At 44.0% G+C, this 27,429-nt stretch overlaps 2 protein-coding genes across 5 annotated transcripts in view; one reads left to right on the top strand and one right to left on the bottom strand.

Annotated features, from left to right (window-relative positions):
* Positions 1–46: 46 nt before the first annotated feature.
* KLF9 (Kruppel like factor 9) lies at positions 47–14,686 on the top strand. Its single transcript, XM_030968348.1, has 2 exons — positions 47–635; positions 10,984–14,686. The coding sequence occupies exons 1-2, from the start codon at positions 167–169 to the stop codon at positions 11,214–11,216; spliced, it is 702 nt and encodes a 233-aa protein (XP_030824208.1). The 5' UTR covers positions 47–166; the 3' UTR covers positions 11,217–14,686.
* SMC5 (structural maintenance of chromosomes 5) overlaps positions 12,680–27,429 on the bottom strand; it is a 47,366-nt gene continuing 32,616 nt past the window's right edge. The window contains exons 18-24 of one of the 4 annotated variants that reach the window (XM_030968344.1): positions 27,256–27,381; positions 26,533–26,628; positions 26,076–26,180; positions 25,745–25,864; positions 22,785–22,964; positions 22,602–22,697; positions 18,239–19,880 (exon numbers count right to left, since the gene is read on the bottom strand). In XM_030968344.1, coding sequence (XP_030824204.1) covers positions 19,740–19,880; positions 22,602–22,697; positions 22,785–22,964; positions 25,745–25,864; positions 26,076–26,180; positions 26,533–26,628; positions 27,256–27,381 — 864 coding nt within the window. In that variant the 3' untranslated portion in view covers positions 18,239–19,739. Of the gene's footprint in view, positions 13,553–18,238; positions 19,881–22,601; positions 22,698–22,784; positions 25,610–25,744; positions 25,865–26,075; positions 26,181–26,532; positions 26,629–27,255; positions 27,382–27,429 lie in introns of those variants that run through there. The other 3 variants (XM_030968345.1, XM_030968346.1, XM_030968347.1) reach the window with 3 other exon arrangements.

Below are 27,429 nucleotides of genomic sequence, written 5' to 3'. Positions count from 1 at the left end.
CCTGCCCGGCGCCCCGCTATTTATTCGCCCCCCACGCCCCCTTCCTCCTCCGCCCCGCTCTTTCCCGCGCCGCGGGCGGGCCATGGCTGGCGGCGGCGCGGTCTGCCCGGCGGACGAGCAGTGAGGGCGGACGGAGCCCCCCTTGTCGTCGGGGCGCGGCCGCACCATGTCGGCCGTCGCGTACGTGGACTTCGTAGCGGCGCAGTGCCTGGTCTCCATCTCCAACCGCTCCGCCGTGCCCGAGGCGGCGCGGCTGAAGGTGCCGGGCGAGGGGGAGGCGGCCCGGGAGCTGCGCGACCCCCGCGACGCCTGGAAGGACTACTGCGCCCTGCTGGCCATCGCCAAGAGCCTGCTGGAGCTGAACAAGTACCGGCCGCTGCCCGCCCCCTCCGTCTGCAGTGACAGCGTGGAGAGCCCCGACGAGGACGCGGGCTCCGACAGCGACGCGGCCACCGAGCAGGGTTCCAGCCCGCCCCGCAGCCCCCCGCCGGGGCCGCCCCCCCGCCTGCGCGCCGCCGGGGCCGCCCCTAAGGGGAAGCTGGCGGCCGAGAAGCGGCACAAGTGCCCCTACAGCGGCTGCGGCAAGGTCTACGGCAAGTCTTCCCACCTCAAGGCGCACTACCGGGTGCACACAGGTCAGCGGTGGCGGAGGGAAGGGGGCGGGAGCGAGCGCTTGTCCTCGGATGAACCCGGCCAGCGGCGCGCCCGGCATCCCCGCGCGCCCCCCGCCGCCCTGCCGCGCCGCTCTGGCTTCGCTCGGGGCTGGCTCGTGTGTCCTCCTGCTTCACGCCCCCCCTTCTTTCCCCCGGCTCTCATCGGCGCCCCTCGTCCGGCGGGAGCCGGCGGCCGCCCCGGGCGGGGCTGCGGCAGCGCCTCCCGCCGCGCCCTGCCCGCCGCCCACCTGCGCCGGCCGGGAACCGGCCCGGGCCCCGCCGGGCAGCGCGGGCCGGCGGCAGATGCCGGCGAGCGGAGCGAACTCGGCGTGTCCGGCGCGGCTGGGAGGGGAGGATGGCGGCGGGGGCCGCCGAGTTCGCTCGGGGCGTCGGCGAGGGAAGCACAGGGGCGGCGGGATTAGGGTTTCCTGCCGCTGTAGGGTCTGAACTGGGCGCCCATTCCGCAAGGGAGGCGAGCGCAGCGCAGTCCCGCCCGCACCCCTCTCGCTGCTCCCGCCGTCGGAAGCCGCGGCCTGGGCCGCAGAGTTGGCGGCGAGCTCTGCCTGGCTGCGGGCACTGGATGCCGCGGGGCCATGGCGCCGGAGCAGGGGCTGGCGGGGCTGCCGGCTCGGCTCGGGAGGGCGCGGCGGCGGCGGTGTCTCCCTGAGCCTGGGCGAGCGGCACCTCTGGGGCTTGCGGACACACCCCCTCCGGCGGGCGGCATGGGCGCCCTCGGGGAGCGCGGTAGCTGGAGCCGGTGTCGGGCGCTGGAGCTGAGCAGCCCCGGCTGCTCCCGAGCCGCCCCGGCGCTGCCCCGACCTGCGCCGCCGGCCGGGGCCATTGAGGCGCCGGACAGGGAGGACCAAGCCCGTTCTTGCCGGCGGCAGCGCCTCGCACTATCGGTTACCGAGACCCAGCTTTGACGCGTTCCACAAGGGCTTCATTCATCAAGCTGTGTGCTCCCATTCCCGGCCCTCGCCCGGGCGCCTCGGAGGGTGTGGCAACATGGAAACCTGGAGATAAAACATATCTGCGGCAGCCTAGCCCCAAGGGGACAGCAGCTGCAGACTTCTCTGTTCGTTTTGGTGGGTTTTGTTTGTTTATTTGTTTCTTTTTAGACCTTCAGTGTAAGTGATTGAATAAAAACCTTTATGGGTCTGAATTGCTCTTGGGATCATAGTGGAGTACAAAAGGCTGCTTTAAAAATGGTCTGAATTAAAGGGTTGTGTTCAGGAGCAGAAAGGTGTGAATAAAATGAGACAAACACTGCCAAGACATTTCATGTGCTTTACATCAGTTCTGTCAGTGATGGTACCTTTTGGGTTTTGTCTGTTGGTTGTGATGGTTAGCAGTGTGGTACAAAGTGAGTTGATCACCCAAGAAATGTACCGTCAGGCATTGCTGTAGAATTTAATACGGATTGGGTAGGATATGGCCACATCTGAGCTCCAGCTCAGCCTCCGTTGCTCCGGTTCACCGGTGCGCCTATATGTGCGTGCACTGCAGAGGAAGAGGCTCGGGGCTTCTTTCCGACTGGCGCTCTGCTGGCTGGCAGGTCTGCTGGGTGCTGAGCTCTAGAGGCTGGAGAGAAGGGAGTAGGATTACTGGATGTGGCTCAGCAATGAGCTCTGCTGTTAGACTTTCTCTCTGAGCTGGGAAAGAGGATGGTCAGTAGTGACCCTGTGCTGACCTCATTACCAGTGCCCAGAGTTTTTGTGTTACCAGCTCAGAGACTGCAGCTCAGATGCTCTTTTGGAGGCTGAGTTTAACTGGTGCTCTCCAAAATGTTGTCTCATAAGTGACAAAGAAAATGTTAGTATCATTTCCATTTACTACCCCACGCTCAAATATCCACCCTGATAAGAGAACCAGAATAGATGTTGGCTGAGATAGCATTCTGTGTGATGACATGTAAATTAATGTACTGTACAACCCACACAGCCTGCTGTAAGCAGTAGTGTTATAATAAGTACTGCTCAAGTGGTATGAGGTTTAGCATGTGCTGCTCCCAAGTGGGTGGCCTTAGTTCCAAGTATGAGGCATTTGACTCAGAAACACTGATGTACTGTCATGGTGGTTCTGTGTGATTAAAATCACTGCAGACATCCAGGAGTAATGAACTTTCAGAGCTTCCTAATGTGAAGTTAATTGTAGCTAACTGAAATGCTAAACGATACTGATAATGTTAATTATTTTTATAGATGACAGCAATTCCTTAGCAACAGTAGGATTCAATGGGACCTCTGGAGTTATTCATAACTATATATTACAGAGCATGAATGGGCCCTTCTTAGTACCATTTTATTTTCTTTTTTTTCAAATAATGTCTCTCTCATCTATCGGCCATTTTTCACCAGGCCACCAACTAGGATACTTGCTGCAGTGTAGCTTTCATGGAAGTAGCTGCACAGCCACCAGTTGAAGCTTCCCGGTATTAATTTTTAATATTTAATCCCAGTATTTCTTTCTTGGAAAATGGCTTAAGGATTTCTGTTCACACTCATGAACTTGTGCATACTCACAGTTCTCTTTATTCTATATATTCTATATATTATTAATCCTAACCAAGCAAATTAGGAAGCTCTAGATCCTTCTCTTTCTGTGTAGCAGTTGGGCATCTGAAAACTCACCAGTTCATCTTTGGTAGCCTAATGCAAAGCAAGAAACAAAATACCAAATCAAGGTAGAAGGGTAGAAGGCAAAAACTTGATGCTGAGAGGTTAGAGGTCTGTATCTGATTAACCATTCTTTAAACTTGTTGTTTCAAAGATTACGTATTTCAGATACTAAAAATGTCTGTATAACTGTTTGCTTGAAGTTTGGGCCTTTGATAATGCTAGTTTAATTTCCAGGAGACCCAAGTTAGCCATCCATCTGAACTTGTCTTTTGAGTTGATCTTTACAGAAAAAGATCAGCAGATGGCACTGCACGTCCTGCTTGTGCAAGCAGTCCCCTTGCTTGTGCTGCCCGGCCTAGGTGAGACCCAAGCCCTGGAAGTCGTACAGAGGTTGGGAAAAGGTGAAGGAGCCATCTGAGCAAGAAAAAGACAAGCAACAGCAGATAAGCAGAGTTACCTTCGAAATGAAGAAGAAACAGAAATTCTCTAAATAGGTGGGTTTAGAGATTTGGTTATGACAGGTGTAGGGTTACAGGTGTTCAAGTGACAGGTGTAGGGTTATTATTAGCCTCAAAGATGGAGCAGGGGGAACAGCTTAATAGAGAGGGATGTGCAGGCCATGTTTCCAGGGAAAATGAAGGCATACGACAAAAAAGCAATCTCAGTCAGGAGGCCTGGCCAGGGAGTGCAGGGCAAAGGGCAGGGAGAGAAACTGGCAGGAGAAACAAGCTGTACAAAATTCATGTTTGCTATGATGGTGTGAATATAATCCAGTTAAAAAGTGCATTACCACTGATACTAGATCTCCTCTGTTCCTCCTTCCTGACCAGAAAGGTACCCTAAAAGTAGCTTGTGACATGCTTCCTCCTACTGGACTTGTAGGCGTGTACTTGCCTGGGGAGGCTGAGGATTGATGGGAATTTCACAAACACATCAGATACCCTTAGTTAAGAGTTTAGATGCTCAAAATCCAGATGTAGAAAAGTTCTCCCTCTTCAGCTCAGCTTTTCAGCCAACTGTATCATCATGTAAACTGGATCCAAACAATGCAGAGAGTTTTGTTACACCAGGCAGCTGATGCACTCTTAAGTGCTCCCAGCATTTGGCTCTCACCAGTGCTCGGAAGCAGGGGTTGGACAGAGGTGAGAACCCGTAGGCTGACAGTCTGCACAGGGAACTTGGAGGAGCATTTCCAGTAGAGAGTGGAACAAGCACTGCAGCTGCCTGTTGCTGCTATCCAGATGTCGTGGTGTTGGATGAGCCCCTGTATCAGTTTGTTTGACTGTACTGCTTTGTTATTTGTGTTCTAGATTATCTCACTCATCAGACTGTACAGATGCTGGTATGTTGACAGTCCTCTGCTCACTGAGATCTTTCTCAGTAATTTTGTTTGAGCACAATCTGAAATATAGTGTTTTAAGACCCTCCTGTCCAGCTCATGCCATGTCACTTACCCAGATCCTTTAGAATATGACCCAAGAGCAAAAAGTGGAGCCAACAACAGATTTTTTGTTAAATTCAGATTGCCATGTGAAATACCATGGTTAATGAAAATGCACAAATTGCTGGAGTTCTAATGGGCATGTTTCCAGGTCTTGGAGAAACATGACTGGGAGCCTTGCCAGCTGAATAAGGTAGGCAGAAATCCTCAAGATTAGGTTCAAAATTGTCCAATTTCCAGTTGTCTTGTTTTCTGATAAAAATTTAAGATTTTAAGCAAGTGTATGTGTCAGTTGTGGGAAAGTGCTCCAGAAAAGTTTATCAATTGAGTCAGCATGACAAAGTTCATGTGTAGGACAGAAGCAGTGAGCAGGCATTATTCATAAGAGCACAACTCCTGCTTCCAGATGGATATGTTGGAATTGCAGTTTTACCAAGTTCTGCTCAGTGTTTGTGCTATGGCACTGGAGACCATGTGGTGGGTGTCACTGCTCTTGTTAGCTTGTGTTTCTTGCAGCGCCAGCTGTTCAGATTGCTGCAGGAACTCCTTTGTTCCTCTTTGTTGGCTGCTGTGTTGTTGTGCACCAGGCTGCTGCTCCTGTGCTTCTGGCCTTGAACAGCTTCCAAGCCTGCAGCTGGAAGAGCAGGGGAGGGCCAATTTAAGATTAAAGAGACAAGGTCTGAGGGAGTGATGGCAAAGAATACCTCAGACACTGTACATTTGTGGTAGTGCAGTTCGCCATCTGTATTCAGGTTATGATTAATGTGCACAGCCTGAGAGCACTCCATAAATACCTCAAACTTGAGGGAAAGGTCTGTTGAAACACTGGCTAATAAATTCAGAGTGAAATATCATAAGTTACATTATCTTTCTGAATGCATGTGAAATTGGATTCCTCCTTTCCCTGTCAAAGCTGTTTCATCTTAGCAAGGAAATTTGATTATTCATATAGGACAGGAGCTTAAACCCAATGTCCTTTATTCCCAGGTAAGTGCACTAGGTATGTAAGCACCAGGCTAGGAGTTGGTGTCTCTCCATTGTTGTTGTTATTCAAGTATATTACTGCAAAATGGAGGAAGTTCGCATGAAGATGAGCTGGGAAAGGAGAAGAGCTAGGAATTTGTCTCACATATCCATGAATGTACTGCTGAGGGCTCTTGCCTTAGCTACAAAAGCACGGATTTTACTCTTTGGGGAGGTTTGGAAAGATCTTTCCTCTCCCAAGTAGCTTACCTGACTGATCTTTCTCTCTGTGTATGTTTGTGCGCATGGAGGCACAGTCCCCCAGAGAAAGCTTTCTGTAACACAGTCAGGGACGTTTGTGCTCTGACAGAGAAGCTGAAAGGGCATCTCTTGTGTCTGATACTGCATCACAGTGGGATAACAGCAAGACAGTTTTCCTGGAATTTAGACTCAGCAGCAGCAGGTTGTAGCAGGTGGTTTTGCATCTGGACTTTGGAAAGAGACTCAAAACACCTGTATGTCCAAGCAGCTGCTGACTGGTAGTTTTAAGAATGTCAGAACACCCTAAATACTTGCTGAAAGCAGCATTTTAATACTTGAACCAACCTGTTGTGTTTAATCTTAAGTCCTGGCAGAATAAACCCCTTGCTGGAACCCATTCATCTGCTGCCTATCCCATCTTTTTGGTCAGTTGTCTGCTTGGATGACCATGGTTTAGGTGCTTCAGGCAGTGTTGGTTTAGGCATATGGTCCTGAACATCCACACTGCTGATCTCTCTCTGCACCAGTATCTGTACCTGGTTGCCATGTGTTTTAATTTTCTGACTTTGGAATATCTCAGAAGAGGAAAAAGCCTGCTTGAAAGGCCTCCAGTCTGTCTGCCCAGATGATCTATCTTCACCAGAATATCTGGCATGTGGACACTCAGTCAGTCAAAGTCCAGTGTCCCACAGGAAATTGCTCATTCAGGGTGTGTGGGGCAAATAACTGGAGAGAAAGTGAGAGATACCTGAGATAGATAGCAGATATTTTGTGTGTTAAAGCCATCATGAACTGCAGCTCCTAACCTCAGTCATCCACACATAAAGCAGCATTTTGTGGTGAGGAGGCAGATGACTAATTAGGATACCACTACTACCTGTACTTATGTTAATGAGCCTGCTAATGCCCACTCTGTATTCTTTTTTCAGAATTCTTTTTTCTGTGTAAGACTGCAGTGTGGGAAAATCTGGAATGTCCTAGGGTAGGGGAAAAAAGATTTTTTTTTAATCTATTCAGAATATAATAAAATCGACCTGCCTCAGGTCTTACAAAGTAGCTTAGATATAGAGTTTAAACTTGCCCAGAAAGAACAAACTAAGCATTTGTTGTAGAGGGTGGGAGAAGGAACAAGTCAGAAATGGCAGGTGTAGCAAGAGGGCTAAGATTAAAAGGATCAGCAAAGGCCTTTACATCCACATGGGATTTAAAGTAAGCCAGGGTTGCAGTAGTTCTTTAGACTGTAGAGAAGACCTGTGAAACACCACTGTTAACTTATACTGAGAATAAACTCCCTCATTCTATTCCTGGTGCCACACAGCACAAAGAATGGGAGTCTGCAGATGCACCTGTTCCTATTACCTATAAATCAGTTTCTCATTCACTTTTTACTTCTGTAAGCTGCTCTGAATATATATGTGTGTACATAATTCATCTTATTTTTTAAAGAAAATTATTCACCTCTTGTGTCTGTTGTGTTAGGATCCAATCACACATAGTTTCAAATTATCATGATGTACCATTGACCTTTCCTTCATCTGTCGATGGAAAATCCCATCGGAGGCATAATGTAAAAAGTCAGTAGAATACAGCCACTAAGGGAAGCAGTGTGTAACAGCACTGCATGTTGATGTTTCAAGCTTTAGCATTACTACCCCCAAAACTAAGGGAGAAGAATCATAAGGAAGATGCACGCCTTGCCTGAGCTGACTCAGAAATCTGTGTCTCCAGATGGAGGCAGCGCCAGCTTGCACTGCAGCTCTCTCTGCGACTGCCTGCTCAGCAAGCAGATGAGTTGCAAGACTTGTTTTCTCAGAGTGCTCTTCCACAGACATCTCTGCTCCTGCAGAAAGAAAGCAAGTCAAATACAGCAGATAGGTACAGCCACCATATTTGTAGAGTGGACGGCTATCACATGCCATCAGCCATCTCTCCTTGCTTTCAGTGATTCCCAAAGACACACTCCATGCCTGCCTTGCACCTACTGAGGCTGTCACTGAGGTGCCATCTCTTAGAGCTGCTCTCATCCCTTACAGCTTTGTGACCAAGGGGAGACATGGATTCTTGGGCTCAGAGATGACCCCTGAGGGCCTGGAAAAGCCTCCCTCCCCCTTATCTCTGCTCTGAGAAGCTTGGCGTTTAATGCATCCAGGTGTCAGGGATTGTGCCTGCTTTCATATAGGCACTTCCAAAGTGGCTGTGGCAGCTTGTGCAGGTTTGTATTGCTGAGATGATGGAGTCATTCTTTACTACTCTACTTGGGAGCTCTGCAGTGGATGGGGGCCGTGCTGGTGGCATCCAGGTGCCTCCAAGGGAGCGTGGCCACCCATCTCTGGCCATGATCTCTACGGTGTCCCATCCTCATGCACAGCAGCTTTCCTGTTGGTAGCAAGGTGTCTGCACCATGCCAGGCTCCCACAGCCTTTGTATCCTCCCCCAGCTGGGCCCAGGGTTGATTCCCTGCAGAGTACAGTACCAAAGCACAGCAGGTGAGGTGATCCTCATGTGATCCTGAGCAAGCCCTGCCTTTCCCTAAAGCTTTGTGATTACACTGCATAACCTTAGAGTGCTTTCCCCTGGCATGTGCAATGGATGTGTGGGGTAGCTATGGTGGAGGTCATGCTGCCCCTGTCATGTGTCAGAGGGAATTTCAGAAGCAGGGCTTCATTTTATCTTCCCAGATGAAATTCCAGGAGGGCATGAGGGTGGAGTTCAGTTTCTTAAGGGCTGCTTGAGGCCAGATTTTAAACACTACTTTTAGACTCTCAGATTGGATACTACCATGCCTAAAATAGGTGCTGCTCCCCAAAGACTGATGCAGCCTAGGCACCTAATCTCCCTGTTTACGGCTGGGCATTTCTGCAGACTGAAGAGCTGTTTTGAGGTAGATGGTTGGAAATGTGGTTTCCAGAGATGAGGCAGGATGCCTTAGTTGCTCCCACTGCTCTGAGGTGTAAGTGCCTGACACAGAGGCATACACTAGATACCTCCACACGTGCAAGATGTGTAGCACTCCTCCCACATTCCTGGGGGGGGGGCAAGAAAGCTGTTCTGCACCTCCCACTGCCACCTGCTTCCAGGAGCTGTGACAGAAGCCATGAGATAGATTGCAAAAGAGCAGCACAAGTGAAACACTTGCCTCAGATGCTAAGGGCCAGGCAGGAGTGGTGTTGTGAGGTTTCCATACAGCTCCCGGTGCTGCTCCACAGTGGAGCTATGGCTGTGGCGTTCAGGCACCCATGACCCTCCATACTGTTTTAATTAATTTGTTTTATACAGGCAGTGGTTGTTCAGAAGGTCTTCCATCCATGTCTAAATGCATACACCAGGGAACCGAGAAATGCATTTATAACAAACAAAGTAGCCCTGGCTCACGATGGCTGGCAGCTCTGCCTCCACCAGGCCTGGGCAGGCAGCTGGCGTGACCTCCTCTACTCCATCCTTCTCCCCTGACTGAGAACCAGCACGGCCATGAGGCCAAGGAGGCAAGCACAGGGGCAGCAGCCACAGGGCTGTGTTGTGACTTAGGCAGTCCCACTCATCCTGCTCAGCTCCATGGCATGCTGGTTGGTCTGGAATAGGGCAGCTGCCTGTTGAGGAATACAAATAATTGGGAGCCCAAACAGTGAAGCATTATTTAGTGAAGCTTACTAGGGCTTTCAGGGCCCCTGGTGTAACTACACCTCAGCTTACCTGGCCTGTCCTTATCCTCCTTTGGCGTTTTGGATGCCATCAGAGAGTCCCTCCCTGCAACTCTACCATACTTTGTATGGACTATTGTCCTCCTGGATTCAGGGCTGTTCATTCAAGTCTGTAGCTTTTTGTCCCTGCTGTTGTATCTGGGGAGAACTCCAGGTCCCACTTTGTAAATCACTCCTTTTTTTTTGATCTTTGAATGTAAAGTGAGCTCACCTGTTGTGCCAAACCTCATAGTACTAAGAAATACTGGAGTTCCTGAATGTCTTTCCAACTCTTCCAAGCTGGAAGACCCCTGGGATAGATTTTGTATTTCATGGTTGTCTATAAATAGCTGTTATAGAGCTGCCATTTATATTCCCTTCAGGAAGTTCTGAAGAAGGTGAATGAAAGGATCAAACCTGCAGCAGTGCATGGTGGAAATCTTTTGTGTGAAGTTAAACACCTTCAGTTTCCATCTGTGCTGTGTACTAGGGGTCAGCCTTGCTGCTTTGGAGGCACTGTGTTTGTGCCTGAAGGCAAAGCCTGTGCAACCCACAGAGGTGAACTGTAGGGATGTGGAGTGCCAGGAAAATGACGTGGACTGCTCTTCAATCCTTGCACCCTTGTTTTGTAAAAGCAAAGTTGTGGTGTCATTTAGGTTAACATGTTTGGGTTTGTTTTTAATCATTATGGCAAACATTTATTCCGATAGAGTGGGAATAATGAGGTGTTTTTCCTGTCTTCAAACCAGCTGTCTAAGAGATTGATACTTGCTGGAATACCTTGGATTTCCAGAGCAAGGGCTGAAAGGGGAGCAAGGGCTGAAAGGGGAGCATGGGACTTCCCTCTGCAGGTGCAGCAGTTTTGCCCTACATGTTTACAGCCCTGAGGCTTCACTGTTCTCCCCAGTGCCTCCCCACTCAGTTCTTCCTGGGCTGGAAAGACTTGTCCTAGCTAAATGATTCTTTTTTTGGCATCATTTTCTAACTGTTACAAATAATTCAGTAGAATGAAATGTCAGAGGAATAATTCTAGCACACCTTTCCCAAGCTACTGTAGTGAGACCAATATGAAAAACATACAGGCAAAGGCAGAGCTCATCTCTTGTTTTGACAGTCTTCAGGTCATGTAAGGTTCTGCACTAGAATGTGAGTTTCATGTGTTTGGAGGGATTTTTGGTTTCTACTGGAGGTGAGAGTGAAACCTGATGAAGTGAGTTATCAACAACTCCACAGACGTTGGCACCATGGCAGGAAACAAAAGCAGCTTTTTTCCCTCAGCAGCATGTTCTCTGGCTCCTCACAGAGCTGGCATGTGCCAATCTGCAGTACCCCTGCCTCCCATAATGTCTCGCCATCCTTTCTTCCCACAGGTGAGCGACCATTCCCCTGCACGTGGCCCGACTGCCTTAAGAAGTTCTCCCGCTCGGACGAGCTGACGCGGCACTACCGCACGCACACAGGGGAGAAGCAGTTCCACTGCCCGCTCTGCGAGAAGCGCTTCATGCGCAGCGACCACCTGACCAAGCACGCCCGCCGCCACACCGAGTTCCACCCCAGCATGATCAAGCGATCCAAAAAGTCCGGCTCCAGCAGCTCCTTGTGAAGGCAGGGCTGGCCCTGGGGAAGGAGCGGAAGAGAGGCAGGCTGTGGCGAGGGTGCAGGCGGTGGGGCCAGAACACGAGCATCCACTGCGCTGCCGGTCACCCTTGCTGTCCAAAAGCACATGTAGCCGGCATTTAAAAAAAAAAAGTACTCAGTATCCCCCTCCCCATCTTCCACCTCCTGGCTCTGCCCCGAGAACAGTCTGGAACAAGTGGACTGTGGGGTGAGAGGAGGGAAGGGGCAGCCAGGGAGGAGGTGACCACCTCTTCCAAGGTATGCGTTGATACTGGTGTACATACATAGGACTGGGCGGTCTGGCCTGTGCCACCACAGTAGCATGACCCCAAAGTCTTTGTGATTGCTGTGTCATGAACATGTTTTGTTGAACAGTGTAATGCTGCTTGTATTTAGAGTCTGTCGAGTAAAAACACTTTCCGAGTCACATAAATAACTCAGATAAAAACTCCATAGCACATTGTAGAAGTGGGTTTACTTCTGTGTATCTTCTGCATTCCTGCACTTAAAGAGACTATTAAGAGAAACATTACATATGTTACCAATAGTATCTGATTGATATACTGAGATAAGGTGAATTTATACTCAATAAGGCCCATTAAAGTAAATAGGTATTTTTAACTTTTCTTTGTATTAACTATACTTTTAAATATCAGCTGGACTTTTCCAGTAAAGACATGTATGATTCAAGAAAATCTTAAAGCAAAAAAATCCCCATAAAGAGCTCAGCAGTTTTCTGACTGTGTGTGTATTTAGCTCTGTTATTCACTTACCTGGAAAAAAACAGCTCAGCCTAGATAATGTGGCGGGCATGTGGGAGCTGAAGCGTATGTCTCTCATATGATCCTATATTTTACTTGTCAGTGATATAGTACTGTACTACAGAAATGCCACTAACAGTGCTTTATTCTGCTGTGGTTTGTTTGAATGGGTGCACAAAGCAGCTACCATCTTTACAAACTGCTGCTTTTTTAAAGGCTTTTTCTCTTCCTACACTTGCCTTAAAGATTTATTCTCTTCATACCATGGCCTAACTCCCTTGGAGTCCTATGGGAATTGTGTGTGCTTATGGAGAGAGTAGACCTTTTCTTAAGAGCACTCTGATAATGGAAACACCTAAAATTACTGTAAGAAGGTCTTTGGAAGGGCTCCTGTATCTCTTGATTGCTCTTTCTTTGGAGTATGGGGGAATACCACAAGCTGATTTGAAATACAGAAGGTGTCTTGCAATACTCCTTTGTGACATAAGCTTCTCTTAGTACTTTGTACCTGTGTCACGCATGGCACGTCAAATGGTGATAAAAGCAATGTTAACTTTTATTTTAAAGCTATTTTTTGATCTTTAAAAGGAGCAGAAAGACCACTGAATGAAAACTTTTAGATGTGATCATTAGTGAATATTTCAAATTTTTGTATGTTAAAAGCATGAAATTTAAGAGGTTATCAGTGATATCTTTTTTCCCCTCCCCAGCTGCATAATGGGGGAGAATTCTGTTTACACATTATTTTTTTCCAGCAATGTTCTTCTGTTTGGTTTTTACCCTTTCCTCCAGAAGAGGAAGGGGGGGTGCAGCCCTACTAGAGACTTAGGGCCAAATTATTTTTGTGAGTATTTACACTGAAACCCAAAGTGTCTCCACTGCAGATGAATTTAGGTCATCTTGTAAAATTCTGTACATAAAAGATCTTGTTAGCACACCTGCAATTACAGTATCTTATTGTTTTATCTGATAAAAAGCTTGCTTCCTAGAAACAAACATAAAAAATTAACTCGGAGAGTAGAGTGTTTTCCTCTACAGTTGTATATGGCTTTCAGCATTAGAAATCAGTTTGCATACTGTGTTTTTACCTGTGTAGTTCATGATAGATTTCGTCTATGTGAAGAGAACTTCTTTTAAAGCATTGGGGATATTGAACAGTCTATGGAATAAAAAGGGATGTGTTTTCTTCAGTGAAGACATCAGGAAACCAAGCACACTTTCTACCTCCGTTTCAGCTTTTTGAAACATTTATTTTAGAAACCAAACTTTAATTTCTCGTATTCAGATTGAGTCATAGGGACATAGGTTCTTTGTAATAAAATCTGGTAGTGTTGGTATTTTTATTGATCAAGAAATACAGAAAGTATTCTGCTTACCAGTACTGTTAATGCTGCCTTGTGGAGCAGGGTCAGGGCCATGAGCAGCCCGATGATATTCAGAGGTGGATCTTTGTTCATCTGTGTTCTTCTCTCTGAAGATCAAGCTAGATTTCAAGTCTCCGTCCTGCAGTCTGGATTGTTGCCATTTTGTGGGACAAATACAGCACTTGGAAAATTAAAGCCTGTGAAATACAAGACCCTCACATCCAATCAACCACAACTACAAGCCACAGCTGATAAGCAGCTCCTAAATCAGTAGGTAAACGTTTTGGTCACTTAGCTACCAGGATTAACTGATACATGGAAGTAAATGGCCAGCTTTACAGTATCCATGTTGTGTATTTGGGGTAGAATGCACACTTACAGAAATGTTCCTGCAAAGTCTGAAATAGGCGGGAGGTACTTTAGTCCATGGGACAATGGGACATGCAAGGCATGTGTCACCACTGCCAGGGACAAGATCCTGTTTCTGAAAAAAAACCCTTCCTAAATGGTAGTGTATGCTGTATTTCAGCATTGGACAGACAGCATTAATGTGATTCATTAATCTCTAAGAGAATGCATTGGGAATTACCAGGTTTGGGGATATCATTGTACTGTTTTGTTCATTTGGTTTGGTTGTTTTTTTTTTTCTTTCAGTAAAAGCAAACAATGGCTTTAAGACCTAAAACAAACTGCAGGTTAGATCCTTGCATCTTGAAGTTAAGTTTTGAATAGTGTTGCAAGTGTTGGAAAAGAAAAGGAAAATCAGGTTCTCTAATACTGTATGTACTTGTTGTACTATTTTGGAAGTACTTAATAGCACTGAAGTTAGGACAGCTCCTCTCCTTGATTAAGAAAGTCCATTAGTATAGAGAAGTCATGGATTTAAAGGTATAGCTATATAACATACTTCTTGAACTTTCTTCATGACCAACATTACAGATCTGTTTTCAGCTTGCAGATGGACTTAGGCCAGCATACACCAGACTGGACACATACTTAAAAATGCTGTTCTACAAACCAGTGATTTGTAACACTGTAAAATACCAACTCCCAATAGTTTAATCAGTTTTATTTTTGTACAGTATTCGTATTCTTTATAAGTTATTTTGCTGTCCTGTTTTGTAAATCACATGAAATTGTAAAAAAAGGAAAAGAAAAAAAAGTAGGCATAGGTGTTTTTGTACATATGTATATATATATTGTCCAAATAAAGAAAAAAGGAGTATAAAACCCAAACTTGGTCTTGAATGACTGGAATCAAGCAGTGGTCATGTAAACCAGCCTGAATGACCACCAAAAAAAAATCCCAACAAACTTATGAAATCCATAGTTCGAGCAGTGTGTGAACCAGCTTCAAAGGTCTTAGTATTGCTAGTCATCACTTAGCTTGGATTGTCTTTGTCTACTTTTCCAGTGTGTTTTCCCAGGCATTCCTTCTAGAGACAAAACTTGCACTCAGGAAAAAGTGTCCCATCACCTGCATGCTCCAGCTCACAAGAAGTCTGTCTCCCACTGCTCCTTGGCTTTTGAGGTCAGAGTGGTGCTCTCCCTCACACTGTGCAGCTGCTCTGGGAGCAAATGATGCTGCATCCACACTGCTGCCTTGAGCTTTCCATGGCTTTGGAGGGTTCACTGGTGTATGGAGATAAAAAGCATCTGCTTGGCCTCTGAAAGGCAAGGTACCCTGTGCCAAAAAGCTCCCTGACATGCACAGTCATGGGCATCACAGTCACCGAAAGCACCCACTTACAGGAACTTAACCAGGTACGTGGGCACAGGGCTCAGATATGACTGCAGGATGAGCCCTGGACCCGAGCGAACGTGTCACCTTCCAGCAATGCAGGCAGGGACAAATGGGTGGAAGATTGCCATCTGCAGCTGGAACAAAACTTGTAAGTAGCTTCCAGATTTTACTCAGTGCTGAGTTGGAGTTTTCTTCTTGTGTTGGATGGCTAAAGGACAGATAAAAAAACTCAGCATAATGTTTTCTTTTTTTAGCTTGTCATTGATTTTATGAATAAGGGACACAGGGCTGTGGCACTGGCCTCATTCCCTTGCAATCCCATCATAAAAGACTTCCCACAAATTTACCATTATCTTAAACCTTTTAATAGTTGGTTTTAGTGCTGTAATTTGAACAGCTACCAAAATCTGCCTAGTGTAGAGGAGGCCTTAGAAGGATGCTTCCAACCGCTGAGATGTAGTACATTGTACAGAGGGGTCTTGCCAGGAGTGGTATAAATTCTGACTAGGAATGGGTATGTCATGCAAAGTCTTGGGTGCACCACAGAGGCGTTGGCAGTTGGCAGGGGGAAGTGTGACCCTGAACTAGACCTGCTAATTCTGAGAGCACAGTTTCTACAAGGTTGTAAGGGTATCCTGTACTTTCATTTTTCCTCTCTGCCAAGGACAAAAGAAAGGAAACATGCCACAAAATGTCTTAATAGTCTAGTTAAATGGCTGCAGAGTGGTTCAGGAAGCTGCATACAAGGAAGGCTGGCTTTCTGAATCTGTCAGCTGGGTGACCTGGACAATTCTGATCTCCACAGGAGTCTATAACAATGTGGTTCAGCAGTCACTCTTCCAGGGCTGAAGAGTCTGTGAGGTTTTATTAATGCATCAGAGCTCTGTAACAACCACTACTTTCTCAATGACTCTTCCTTTGGAAGCAAAACTTTCAGGTTGAGCTCCTCACACTGCTTAGCCACATCGGAAAAATTTCTTCAGCAGTAACTTAATGCAAACACCCAATTGTCAGAACACTCCCACTTACTCAAGTACTGTTTATGGAACTCCCTTAAAGGAGAGGAAGCTTTCCCAATGGGAAGAATTTTTCAGCTACCATGCTTTCACTGCCGTGCTATCCTCAGCTAAGAAACTCTCTGACCTGTAAAACACCTCAAACACTTCCACAGGTATTGTGGAAATCTTCCCATTTCAAAAAGAGAAGATCTTGACTGACATCAGTTCTAATCCTTAACAGACATTTATTTCTGTATGATTACACAAAGTATTTTTCTGGCTCATCCATGGCTTTTGGGTAAATTAGAGTCTGTATTGTTTTCAGCTTGTATTTTTGAAATTGCCACAACTATTGCTGTATTTTTAGGGGCTTGTGACCTTCAATTGATAATTGATAAACCTCCTATCACTTTTCATATCAAACCCCATCACTGTCTGTTTCATAATGCCTACTGCCTCTTAGGCCACATAACACCTGTGTGTCCGCACAGTGAAACACAAGGTACAAAGGAAATGGAATGAATAAACCATAGCACAAACGAGAATCACTGAGCACATAAGGGCAGCTCACCATTCCAAGATCCAACAATGCCCTCTTTGAATTCAGAACGCATGGAGAAATAAACCAAAGGTGCACAGAAAAGTTTCGGACTTTCCAATGGCTTTTTCTTTCTCTTGTGGCTAATGGGCAGGGACCAGAACAACAGCAGCAGAAGTTTCAGAAGACACAGATGTAAGGTATATTAGAGCTTCCTAGAAGCACCACATACAGCCATAAGGGCTCTTCTGCTGTTAATGACTGCTTTAGTGGCTTTGAACAGTGTTGCCAAGCAGAAAGCACATTTTGAGGGCCTATGAAAACCCATGCATAACTGCTCTGTCAAAAAATACAAGGGAAAACCACAGTTGTATTACTAGCCTGTGCAATGCTGGTCTGCTTTCCTGAATTGCATGAAATAAGCCAGGCCTTACCTAGAAGCTGAACTACACTCAACTCTTACATCTCATAAGCCAAATTTCTTAGGCGTATCATTTTTAAACAAACACTTCAAGGGGGAAAGCCTTACTGTAAATTTATTCAAACTGAAATAAAGGATTCTCCCCAATATAAGCTACTGCGAGGATTTTTCATGAACGTACTGATTCCTGACATACTGATGCTTAGGGAATTGCATGCACACTGGCACCTCTACCACTTTAAATATAATAGGACAAAGCCAGTATATTTTATACAGCAAAGTGTATTTTAAAGTCTACAAAAATTCTGACCAGAAAGTCCTTCATGGACGGTACAGTTCAGCTCAGAAGCAAACATAAAGCAGAATCAGATTCTTCAGCTGCTGGGGCCCACAGAAAACCGTAGTATTAGTGGCTTTTCACCTAACAGTCCTTTCAGCTTCACTGCAGGAGGACAAAGCGAGGCTGGTACTCTTGGTGGTATCTGAGATGTCCCTTTGCACTCCTTGTACTGATCATCTGCTTTGGATTTGCACCATGTTTGTAATTCCTCAGGAAAACGAACAACACAACCAACAAAACAAGTAAAAACCCTGCAAAAAAACCCCAAACCACAAACCAAACAACAAAAAACTTACAAAACCCAACCATCCAAAAAAACCTTTATTGTCCATGAAAACCTATTACGTGACCCAAACTGAGGTAAACCACTGTTAATGGATTGCAGTTAAGGTCAAGCTGCATAATGTTCACAGTCTGCAGCTTTGGTTACAAATTGGGAAGGGGGAATTGGACATCTTTCCCCTTTAAATTATGTGATCCAGATTCTTTTGAACCGTCCATGTTCACATGTTACCTGTGCACTCTTCAGCTCTCTGTTCTCTTCTATGGCTCCTTGGAATATTCTGCCACCATATTCTAAGTTATCATCCCTTCCCTTCATCTTGCTTCCTGCAAAATCAACTTTGTCCACTACTATGCATGGCTCCTTATCCCCAAAGAAGTCTGTCATTTCTTTCCAGCTAACGCCATGTTCTCATCACCATGCTTTCCAAAGAGGTCAGTCTGTAAGCAACTTGCTCTTCTATGAATACACAGCAAGAGAACATATTTGCCAAGATCTCATTTAGCTCTGGGTGCAAAAATGACAGGAGCAACACCATGTTTTGAGACCAACACACACTGCTGTGGGTTAATCCTGGGCAGCTGCTCAGGGCCACACACCCACCCTCCCTCTGTGGGATGGATCAGAGAATCAGAATGGTAAAAGTGAGAAAACTTCTGGGTTGACATAAAAACAGTTTAATTTGGAAAGCAAAAGCTGTGTGCACAAGCAAGGCAAAACAAGGAAGTCATCCCCTACTTCCCATCAACAGACAGGTGTTCAGCTATTCTCCCAGAAAAGCAGGGCTCCACCACAGAGAGCTGTTACTTCAGAAGATGTAGCTCCAAACACCCCTCCTTCTTCCCCTAGCTTTTACTGCTGAGGACAATGTCACACAGCATGACACAGCCCTTTGGTCAGTTGTCCCACTTGTGTCCCCTCCCAGCTTCTTATAAACTTATTGTGTTAGCAGGACAGTGTGAGAAATAGAAAAGGCAAAAATGCAGTGCAAAGCACTCCCCGGGAGTACCAAAACCACCCCTATGTAACTAACAGCATTCTGATCGCAAACTCAAAACATAACTCCATACAAACTTCTATGAAGAAAATTATCCCAGCCAAAACCAGTACAACTGTCAAAAAACCTCCAACCTCTAGAAAAACAACAGCCACAGAATAAATCCAAGATAACCTAGAAAAATTACCTGCACTTCTGATGCTGCATTAATTAATAGAATATTAAAATAAAACCTTTTTTTACTTAAACCTACAATTGAGAAGAGTAGGTTATCTAGAGAAAGTGACCAGTATGAAAGACTTGAAAAAGAAAACCATGCATTTCAAATCTGTCAAACATTTGTGCAAGTTTTAAGAACCAAAGTTCACAATCATCAATTTTTTGAGGGTCTTCTTCTTTGTCAATTTCTGAATTCTTGAAAGACAGATGTTTCAATAAAGATATATAAAATACTTCTGTAGTGAAGTCTCGTCCCGCGGCCACTGGAGCTGATGGGTGTCGGCTAGCCGCTCCCGGAGTGACCGGTGGACACTGTGAATCTCACCACTCCCAGGTTCTCGGCGAGAACCCCGAGTAGTGGCTCCGTCGGCAGCGTGGTGACGCAGGCGAGAGCAGGACTGCGAAGTACTGAGGCGAAGGAAGGAAGGAGTGGACACGTGTATGGCTGCCAAGGCGCTTTATTTACACAGGCAGGGCCAGTAACGGCGTCAGGGAAAACCCGTTGGGGAGGCACTTATAAAGGGGAAGGGTGTAACGGAAGGAGACACGAGGGACCAATGAACGAAGCCCAGGGAAGGAGCGAGGGACACAACTGAACCAATAGGAATGGCACAGGGGAGGGAAAAGGCTCAGGGGACAAATCATATGGTAGGTAAGGGAAGACTGACATAGAAAAATGGAAAGGGGGTTGGTTACAATGATGGACAGGTAACTGGTGAAAGGAGCAAACCACTATGAGGGAGAACATGGGGGGAACTGAGGGTCAAACCAAATTCTTAACTTATAGAAAATAACCAACTTTACAATAAAACCCGTACAGGACACACAATGCTACACTGCAGAATTAAGATTCAGCCATGTTTGAAAGGTGCCGTTGCTGTCTCTTGAAGCGCTTTATGTTCCATTTGCAGGTGTCCAGCATAGAAGGTCCACTGTAGACAAACAGCACCGTCATCTTGTCATTGTATGTGAGATTCTGCAGGAGCTGGTGAAAAACACAGAAACAAAAGTCAAAATATCTAAATGTTCCTCATTATCTAAAAAAGCTGAGTAACATCTGTGAAAAACCTTAGATCTCAAAAATATCACTATACTAGGATTACAACCTGACAAATGAAGTGTATTTGTTCCTAGAAACCCCCTCAAAGGGACTCATTCTTCAGCCAATTCCCATGCATCACTATTCTTATTGAGGAAAATTTTCACATCTAATCTGTACCTTCTTGCTGCCATCAACCTCACTGCTTTTTTTCTGTATCCAGAGAATACCTCCACTCCTCTGTGGGCACAGAATAATGTTTTTCCTTTTTTCCCCAGGGCAGGACAGGCAACAGTAATTGTACCCAAGTAAATCTATGTCTCTCTTTAGCCTTGTGCTCCTCTGAGGTAAGCAATTTCCATTAGTGGAAACTCAGAATGATCAAGATTACTTACAAGTTGCACTGCTACCTTCTGGAGTAATTCCAGCGCCTGTACTACTTTTCTGAAGTGTAACAGCCAAAGCTGGATACTTATGATAATCCAAACTGTGCCAAACACAAGCCCAGCAGACAAAGATGTCATGCACACTATAGATTACAAGCAGTGCTCAGGATGACATTGAACAATTTACCTGCAACTGATGCTCAGCTTGTCATTTCCCTCTCCCCAGTCATTTAGGCATTACACCAGATGCTGTTGTTGATTTTTCTCAAATACAACATTTTTTGTTTGTCTGTACTGAAATGAGTCCTGGTTTTGATAAAATTTACCTAACCTAAGATTATTTAGAATTTCACTTCACAGCGAAAAAAGGATTAACTCCCAACATGGGAGTTTGTATGTTAATTTATTATTTGTATGTTTAATAAACAATGTTTCACCAGATTTGTATTAAAAATACTAATTTTCAAAACCACTTCTAAGAACATCTTCAGTTCATCTACTCACTATGACAGCGAATCAAAACTACTCAAAATACAGTATTCCTAATCAACTTTACTGCATATTAATTTATACCACTTTCCTCTGCAGTTTGCTTGAAAATACAACTACAGGAGGTATCAACACCAAAACAAAGGGTTGCAGTTTTTCCTGTATCCACTGGGTACACACATGGAACTTGCCTTGGTTAGACAAACTGTCACACTTTCTAGTAAGTGGTGACACACAGCAGGGGCTCAGAAACTGAGGCTAAGCCACGAACAGTAAAGTCTGGCCTTCTCAGCCCACCCTGTGCAGCCTTTTTCATTATCCTCTGATGCAGCCCACACAAACACTCTCAATCAAGTCAACCTTTACACAACGTGCTTTCTCACTAATTTTTCTTGTGACAGGCCATTGTAACTTGTCATGTCACCTGCTTGTGAAGGAAAGAGGGAAGGAGGCACTTCAGCCATCTCTTCATAACCCTGTCTCTTGTTGCTGAATAATGCTGCAACATAGTCCTCAAGTTTCCTCTCACTATGATGTTGACTTTTTTTGGTTTTTTAAAGTTTGGAGATTTTTTAAATTATGCTCTCTCATTTTCATTTTGATCTTTATGGTTAGCTCTGCATACTCCATTTTCCCTGTCTCTATTCTTAGTAATTTGACAACAGACTCAACTTTTACAACAGACTCTAGACCCCAGATGGCAATTTTCTACAACTCCTTAAATTTAGGAAGCATTAGAGTTAGCTGAGCTATCTATCTTTCAACATCCAAATCATGCTGTTATTTCTCTAAGTAGGAGAGTGCATGGAAAACCTGATTCAATAAGAAGAATGACAAGAAGACAAAAGGGAATAGATAACACAGAGTAACAAAGAAGTAATGTTGTCAGGAAATTACCAAACTGCATGGAGGTAAGCATACTGCGAGATCAGAAGGAACAGCAAGCATTACCTTCCATCTCCTTCCAGGAAGGTAAGTGCTATGAGGGGGCCTTACCCAGACCCTTCAATTGTTACTTACTGAAAAAACAGCACATACCAGCCAGATTTTCTAAAATACAGTGTATAAAGAGATACAGGAGTGATATCTTCATGAAAACCAGCACACTTACTGACTGCTTGTCTCCCTGGTGTACAAAAGTAATATTTACTCTTTCAATTTGTCTTGGATCAAGCTCAACATAACATTAGTCTCTGTTTATGGTGCAGGTAGACAGCCACCTTATTTACCCTTTCAAGACTTGGCACTGCATCACTGCATGATTAGTAAGTCAACTGCCTTTTTTAAAATTTTTACTGAAGAGTACAATTAAACTGGTCACTCCCAGAGCACAGATCTAATCTTTTCTGAGCCTCTAAATCTCAGAGTAACACAGGAAAATTATTCAAGTAGTCATGTGGGACTCCTCTAGTTCTGATGTCAGCAACACTAGCCTGCTCCTTCTCCAGTATCCTCATCTGACTTGTCTGGAAGTTCGTCTCTGCTACAGTCTGAATTTTGTGTTAGCTAGAGGCATTACCTTTTACAGCCTTTTCCATGGTAACCCTCTCCACTGGTGACTAACACATGATACTTCCAGTGGGGGCACAACTCCAGAGCAGGCTTCTGAGATGAGCCTTGGTCTAAGTTGTCTAAATTCTTGCCTGAATGTCCTTAAAATTGACAAATACTCTCTTTAATCCAAATTTCTTAGGTAAAACACAGGTAAGTTATAGAGTGTTTATTGGCATATTATCACACCAAATTCCATTCTCCTACACTTTAACTTCCTATTTCATTTTCTACCACACACCTTTGGTGTAATGAGGAAGTACTGAGACGTCCCTTTTCTACAAGCGGTTTCCACAACCATTTCAAAAACTCTTCTCTCATTCATTGGATCCATTCCCTGAAAAGAAAAAAAAAAGTCTGTTCTCTCCATTATGTCATAAGCATCTGTAGACAGAAAGAGCAATAACACACTATTGATTCTCACCTGATTTATTTCATCAACAACCCTGAAGGGACATCTGTTGAGTTCTTGCAGAGCCATCAGGTATAACATAGTGGCAACAGTTTTCTCACCTCCACTATGATAATACGGAGTCAATTCATGAAGTTCAGCGTTGCTATGGAATTTGACTCTAATGCGAATTCCATACTTCTCATACTCCTGCTGTGAAAGCCAGTACCTTTTAAACTCATTTTCTTTTTATTATAGCTTATTTTACAATGACATGCAAATTCCAGGGCATTTTACAAATGTACATGGGTCTATCAACTACTCAGGATGAACTTAAAATCAAGATATTAATTCTGGTTCATCTATATATATTAATCCTGTTTCATTGTTTTCCTTCATGTCTAGTTTTGCTACACAATTTCCAACACCATTCGCTTTTCACGACTAGGATTTATTAATTCCTGTTAAAAAAGGTTTTTTATGCAGTAAGAACATCAACAGGAAAATAAAAATCTTGGATAGAATAAGAAGAAAGCAATGCCCCTATAAATCCCATTAATACAAAAAAAAAAGCCTTAGGATACTATCAATTTGAACAGTGGAGTAATGGTGCGTGTGTAGGTTGTGTACCAATCTGCACCTGTTTAAGTGGAAGCAGCTTGAAATCCATCAACCACTGCTGTCCAAATCCAGGACAGCCATTTCCTTTTCATAGTTCAATGGGAAAACCACACACAAGGATTCCAGTGCTGGCTTTTCTTTAACAGGAAAGTGAAACTTGGCAGCAGCCTCAGCCAACGATGCAAGGCATCAGGATAACAGATGTGGCTCAAAAGAAGGACCATACAATGAAATGCATTCATGCTTAAGACGAAAAAGAAATCTCCAGAGGACTCTCTAGGATTACTGAAGTTGTGTTCAGTGGCCACTGAGTCCACTTGGTTGGTCAGAGCATGATGCTAACACCACCAAGTTGTGGGTTTAATTCCTGTATGGGCCATTTACTTAAGAGCTGGACTTGATGATCCTTCTGAGCCCTTCCAACTGATCTGTTACTCTGTGAGTTGTTCTGATTACAATTTCATGTAAGGAGAAATAAACCCCAGAATCTAAGGTCTCTAAGCCCATTGTAATTTCAGATGCATTGGCAAAAGTAGGTTTGAAAAAATGAAGATACAAGCTAGCAAACCAAATTACGAAGATTGCTGTGAAACACAGCCACAATGGCATCAGTCAGACCTCGACAACTGCCACACAGTTGTGTCTTTTGAATATCAGTTTGCATAACTGACAGATTTTCCAATTGACAAAAATGATGCTCAAAACTCCTTGTAGTGAATCAAGGAATGTGAGTGTTATCATGGCTAGCAGTACGAATTCTGGCTACTAAGTGTCACCAAGGGAAGTCAGACTGTTCCCAGAGGCTTCTGCTAGAATGTTAAGAAAGAACCCAGTGAAGTATTTCACATAGCATCACAGAGTCACTTCAGTTGGAAAAGGCCTCTGAGACCAGAGCCCAACCTATGACTGAACACCAATCTAGGAAACAGACCATGGCACTGAGAGCTCTGTCCAGTCATTCCTTAAGCATCTCCAGGGATGGTGACTCCATCATCTGTCTCCTCAGTCCATTCCATGTTTAATCACATTTTCTGTAAAGAAGTTCCACCTAATGTCCAGTTCCTCTTATCCAATGGTGACAGCAGCTAGTAGTCACCAAGGACATCCACAGATCTCAAGATTCCTATAAGGCAGACTAACAGAGGCTTGAACTTCAGTGTCACAGAAATATCTCTAATAAAAAGTAAGTCAACCTCAAGAGTCTCTCTCTTCTTACCTACAGGAGAGGCAAAAGATCTGCAGAGAACACCAAGGAGTACAAACTTGAGAACATATCCTTCTAGACTGTAGCCACTGATCCCTTGAGGAAACAAGTTTTATTCACTGGCACAGTACTGCTAGCTCATCTCTTAAAACTATCTGTGACATCTTTGCTATAGAAAAGCAAGACCTTCCAAAGAAGAGATTCAGAAAGGCACTCCACACACCTTTTGCTTTCAAATAGCTTTGCTGTTCCTTCTGTGTTCCCTCTTTCAACATACTTTTACTAAAATAGAGTTTTTGTGTAATATAGATCTGTCAAGGTAACTATCAAAAGACCTGAAAAGTCTGTATTTTAATGTTCTACTTTTTCATATTACTATTCTACAGGTCAACATTTTTATGCAGTTCATATAAAGAGCATTACCAGTCACTCTTCTGCCCTGAGTAATAACTGCCACTGCTATTTTAAGAAAAGCTGCTTGAGTAATTGACAACAGAAAAAACAAAGTCAGAAAAAATTGTGTTAAATTTCACTATTGTGTAGTCTATGTGTTAACATATGAAAGTCTTGACATCATCATTTCAGTGATCAATTTAAAACAAACTACCAAATTTCCCTCTCCAGTTCACTGCACTGAATACTTCTCCCCAAGTTCTACGGATGCTTTAAACTCTTTACCAGAGGTAAACCCTACCTATAAAAGTTACTGAGAAGGCAACAGGATTGGCCAAATGACAGCTGCTTTCAGAACAGATCAAATGCCCTCAGACTCCAGTAGTAACTACATGTAGAAGCAAATCAATTCAACGCCTAATAACAGAATATTTAGATGATAATAGAGGACAAAAGTTAGCTGAAAATTCAGAATTAAATAATGAGCTTAATAAATTTGAGTAACAGCTAAGTAAATACAGTGTTTCTAACCAAGCTTTGTAAGTTGCAGGCCGATTCCAAAAGTCAGGAGGTGAAGTCCTAGTCATCTGGATAAAGACTCGCTTGTCTTCTATCAGACTGATAAGTCCATTCTAGTACACTGAAAGTGTTGAGTAAAAGTTCAGTGCTTTTAAAAAAAAATCTCCACATGACAACTTGTTATTTTTCTCTAGCAATATATCATCAAAACATTATGCAAGAAAATATGAATGTTATATGAGAAACTCAATCATACCTCATTTTCCATATGAAGATCAACTTCACCAACACACTGCATAGAACTAAAGAACTCACTGAACTTTCCATTAATTTGTTCAATCATCACTTTCAAGAGGTTTATCCATTTTTCTTTGACCTAAAAACAGACATATCCGTGTAAAATCAATTTAAGACCTCAATTTTCCCTTGGAGATAGCATTTACACTGAAAAAATCATCATAATTAGGGAAGTTAGCATCTCCATTTACACTCAAAACAATCTGAAATGTTACCATTTATTTCTGTACATACATTCTTACAATAACATAGAATTTGAATAATGATGAAGTAGTAACTTGAGCTATTACCTGTGCAATGTTTTGCTTATAGTTATTCAACTCATTCCTCTTTTCCTCTAGATATTCCGTTAACTGCTGTATTTCTTGTGTTTGCTTATTGTATTCATCAACAACCTGCCAGAAGAAAAAACAAGCAGTCAGCAAAATATTTGCTAATTGTAACCCTGACTGTAAAAATACCACACTGCATCAATACTGTTCAAACATAATTGCACAGACTACTGTACTGTACACTAAACAAGACAGATTTCTAACTTTAAAGCAAAGAAATGGTAAAGCTTTGTTTCTCTCAGATTATTGCAGCATCTTTTTTTTTTAAAGAACCTGCTTTAAATCTGAGCAGATGCAGAATCTGGCATTTACAGCACATTGTTCATACTGTCTAGCTTATTGTACTGAAAGATCTAGCAGAGAGTGGGAAACAAGTACAATGTGGGTAGAGGGGGAGGGAAAGCAACGAACATACCAAAGGACTGAGGCCTGTGAAACAGGAAGCCCTGGCTTTCTCTTCACTCAGAAAAGCATCAATTTCCTCCAATGTGTTTGGAAGAGTCTGAAAAGCCTACAAGACAAAAGACTGCACATGTTACAAAGCAATACTAATGAAGGACTCAAGTTTTCTTGGAAAAAAAAAACAAACTGGATAAACCATAAACCATTTTGCTACTTTTAATCAGGGTGTCAGATACTCAAGATTTAACACAGCAAGATTCCCCCACTAACTATTCTGGACAGAGAAAGAAGTTACATAATTAGTTGCTCTTCAGTTGCCTAAATTGTGCAAGCACAGATACTCAGAGATTCAGTGTAAGACATGGACTACGCTAGATAAGTCATGCAAATGAATACTCCTGAGAGGCTGGGTTCTGAACTCAGTTCTTTGGTGTTGTTCCATTAGAGCAAGAAGGTAGAAAAATACGGCCTCTCTTTATTTCTGTGAACACAAGACTGTGGACTGCAATTGAAATCACAGGTCTAATTTTCTCTCCCCTGTGCACAAAACAAAGTAGTCGTCAAAGGATATCTCAGCACTATTGCAAAGGTGGTTTAAAAGGCTAATGACAGTAACAGAAGTACACATAATCCTTTACTAGGAGCCTTCTAATTAAAAAAAAAACAAAAAACACATTATTCTTTGCAGGAGAAGTTAGAAATTCAAGAGCTGGTGAAATTTTCTTTTTGTACATACAACTTTAAATTCTTCTGGAAAATCTTGATCTGGACCCAATCTGCAGATGTGTTGAGCATGCTTCATCAGTTCCTTGCACTTGTCATAAAGAAGTTGCTTCCTATTATCCAGTTCATGAAAACGTTGCTGTTAGAAATATTAAAAGATTTTTTAAAATCACCACTGTCTTTTTTT

This window comes from Camarhynchus parvulus, chromosome Z (genome assembly GCF_901933205.1).
Source record: "Camarhynchus parvulus chromosome Z, STF_HiC, whole genome shotgun sequence".
Lineage (NCBI taxonomy): Eukaryota > Metazoa > Chordata > Aves > Passeriformes > Thraupidae > Camarhynchus > Camarhynchus parvulus.
The sequence above is the reverse complement of the archived record's forward strand: the minus strand, read 5'-3'. Positions and strand labels throughout refer to the sequence as shown.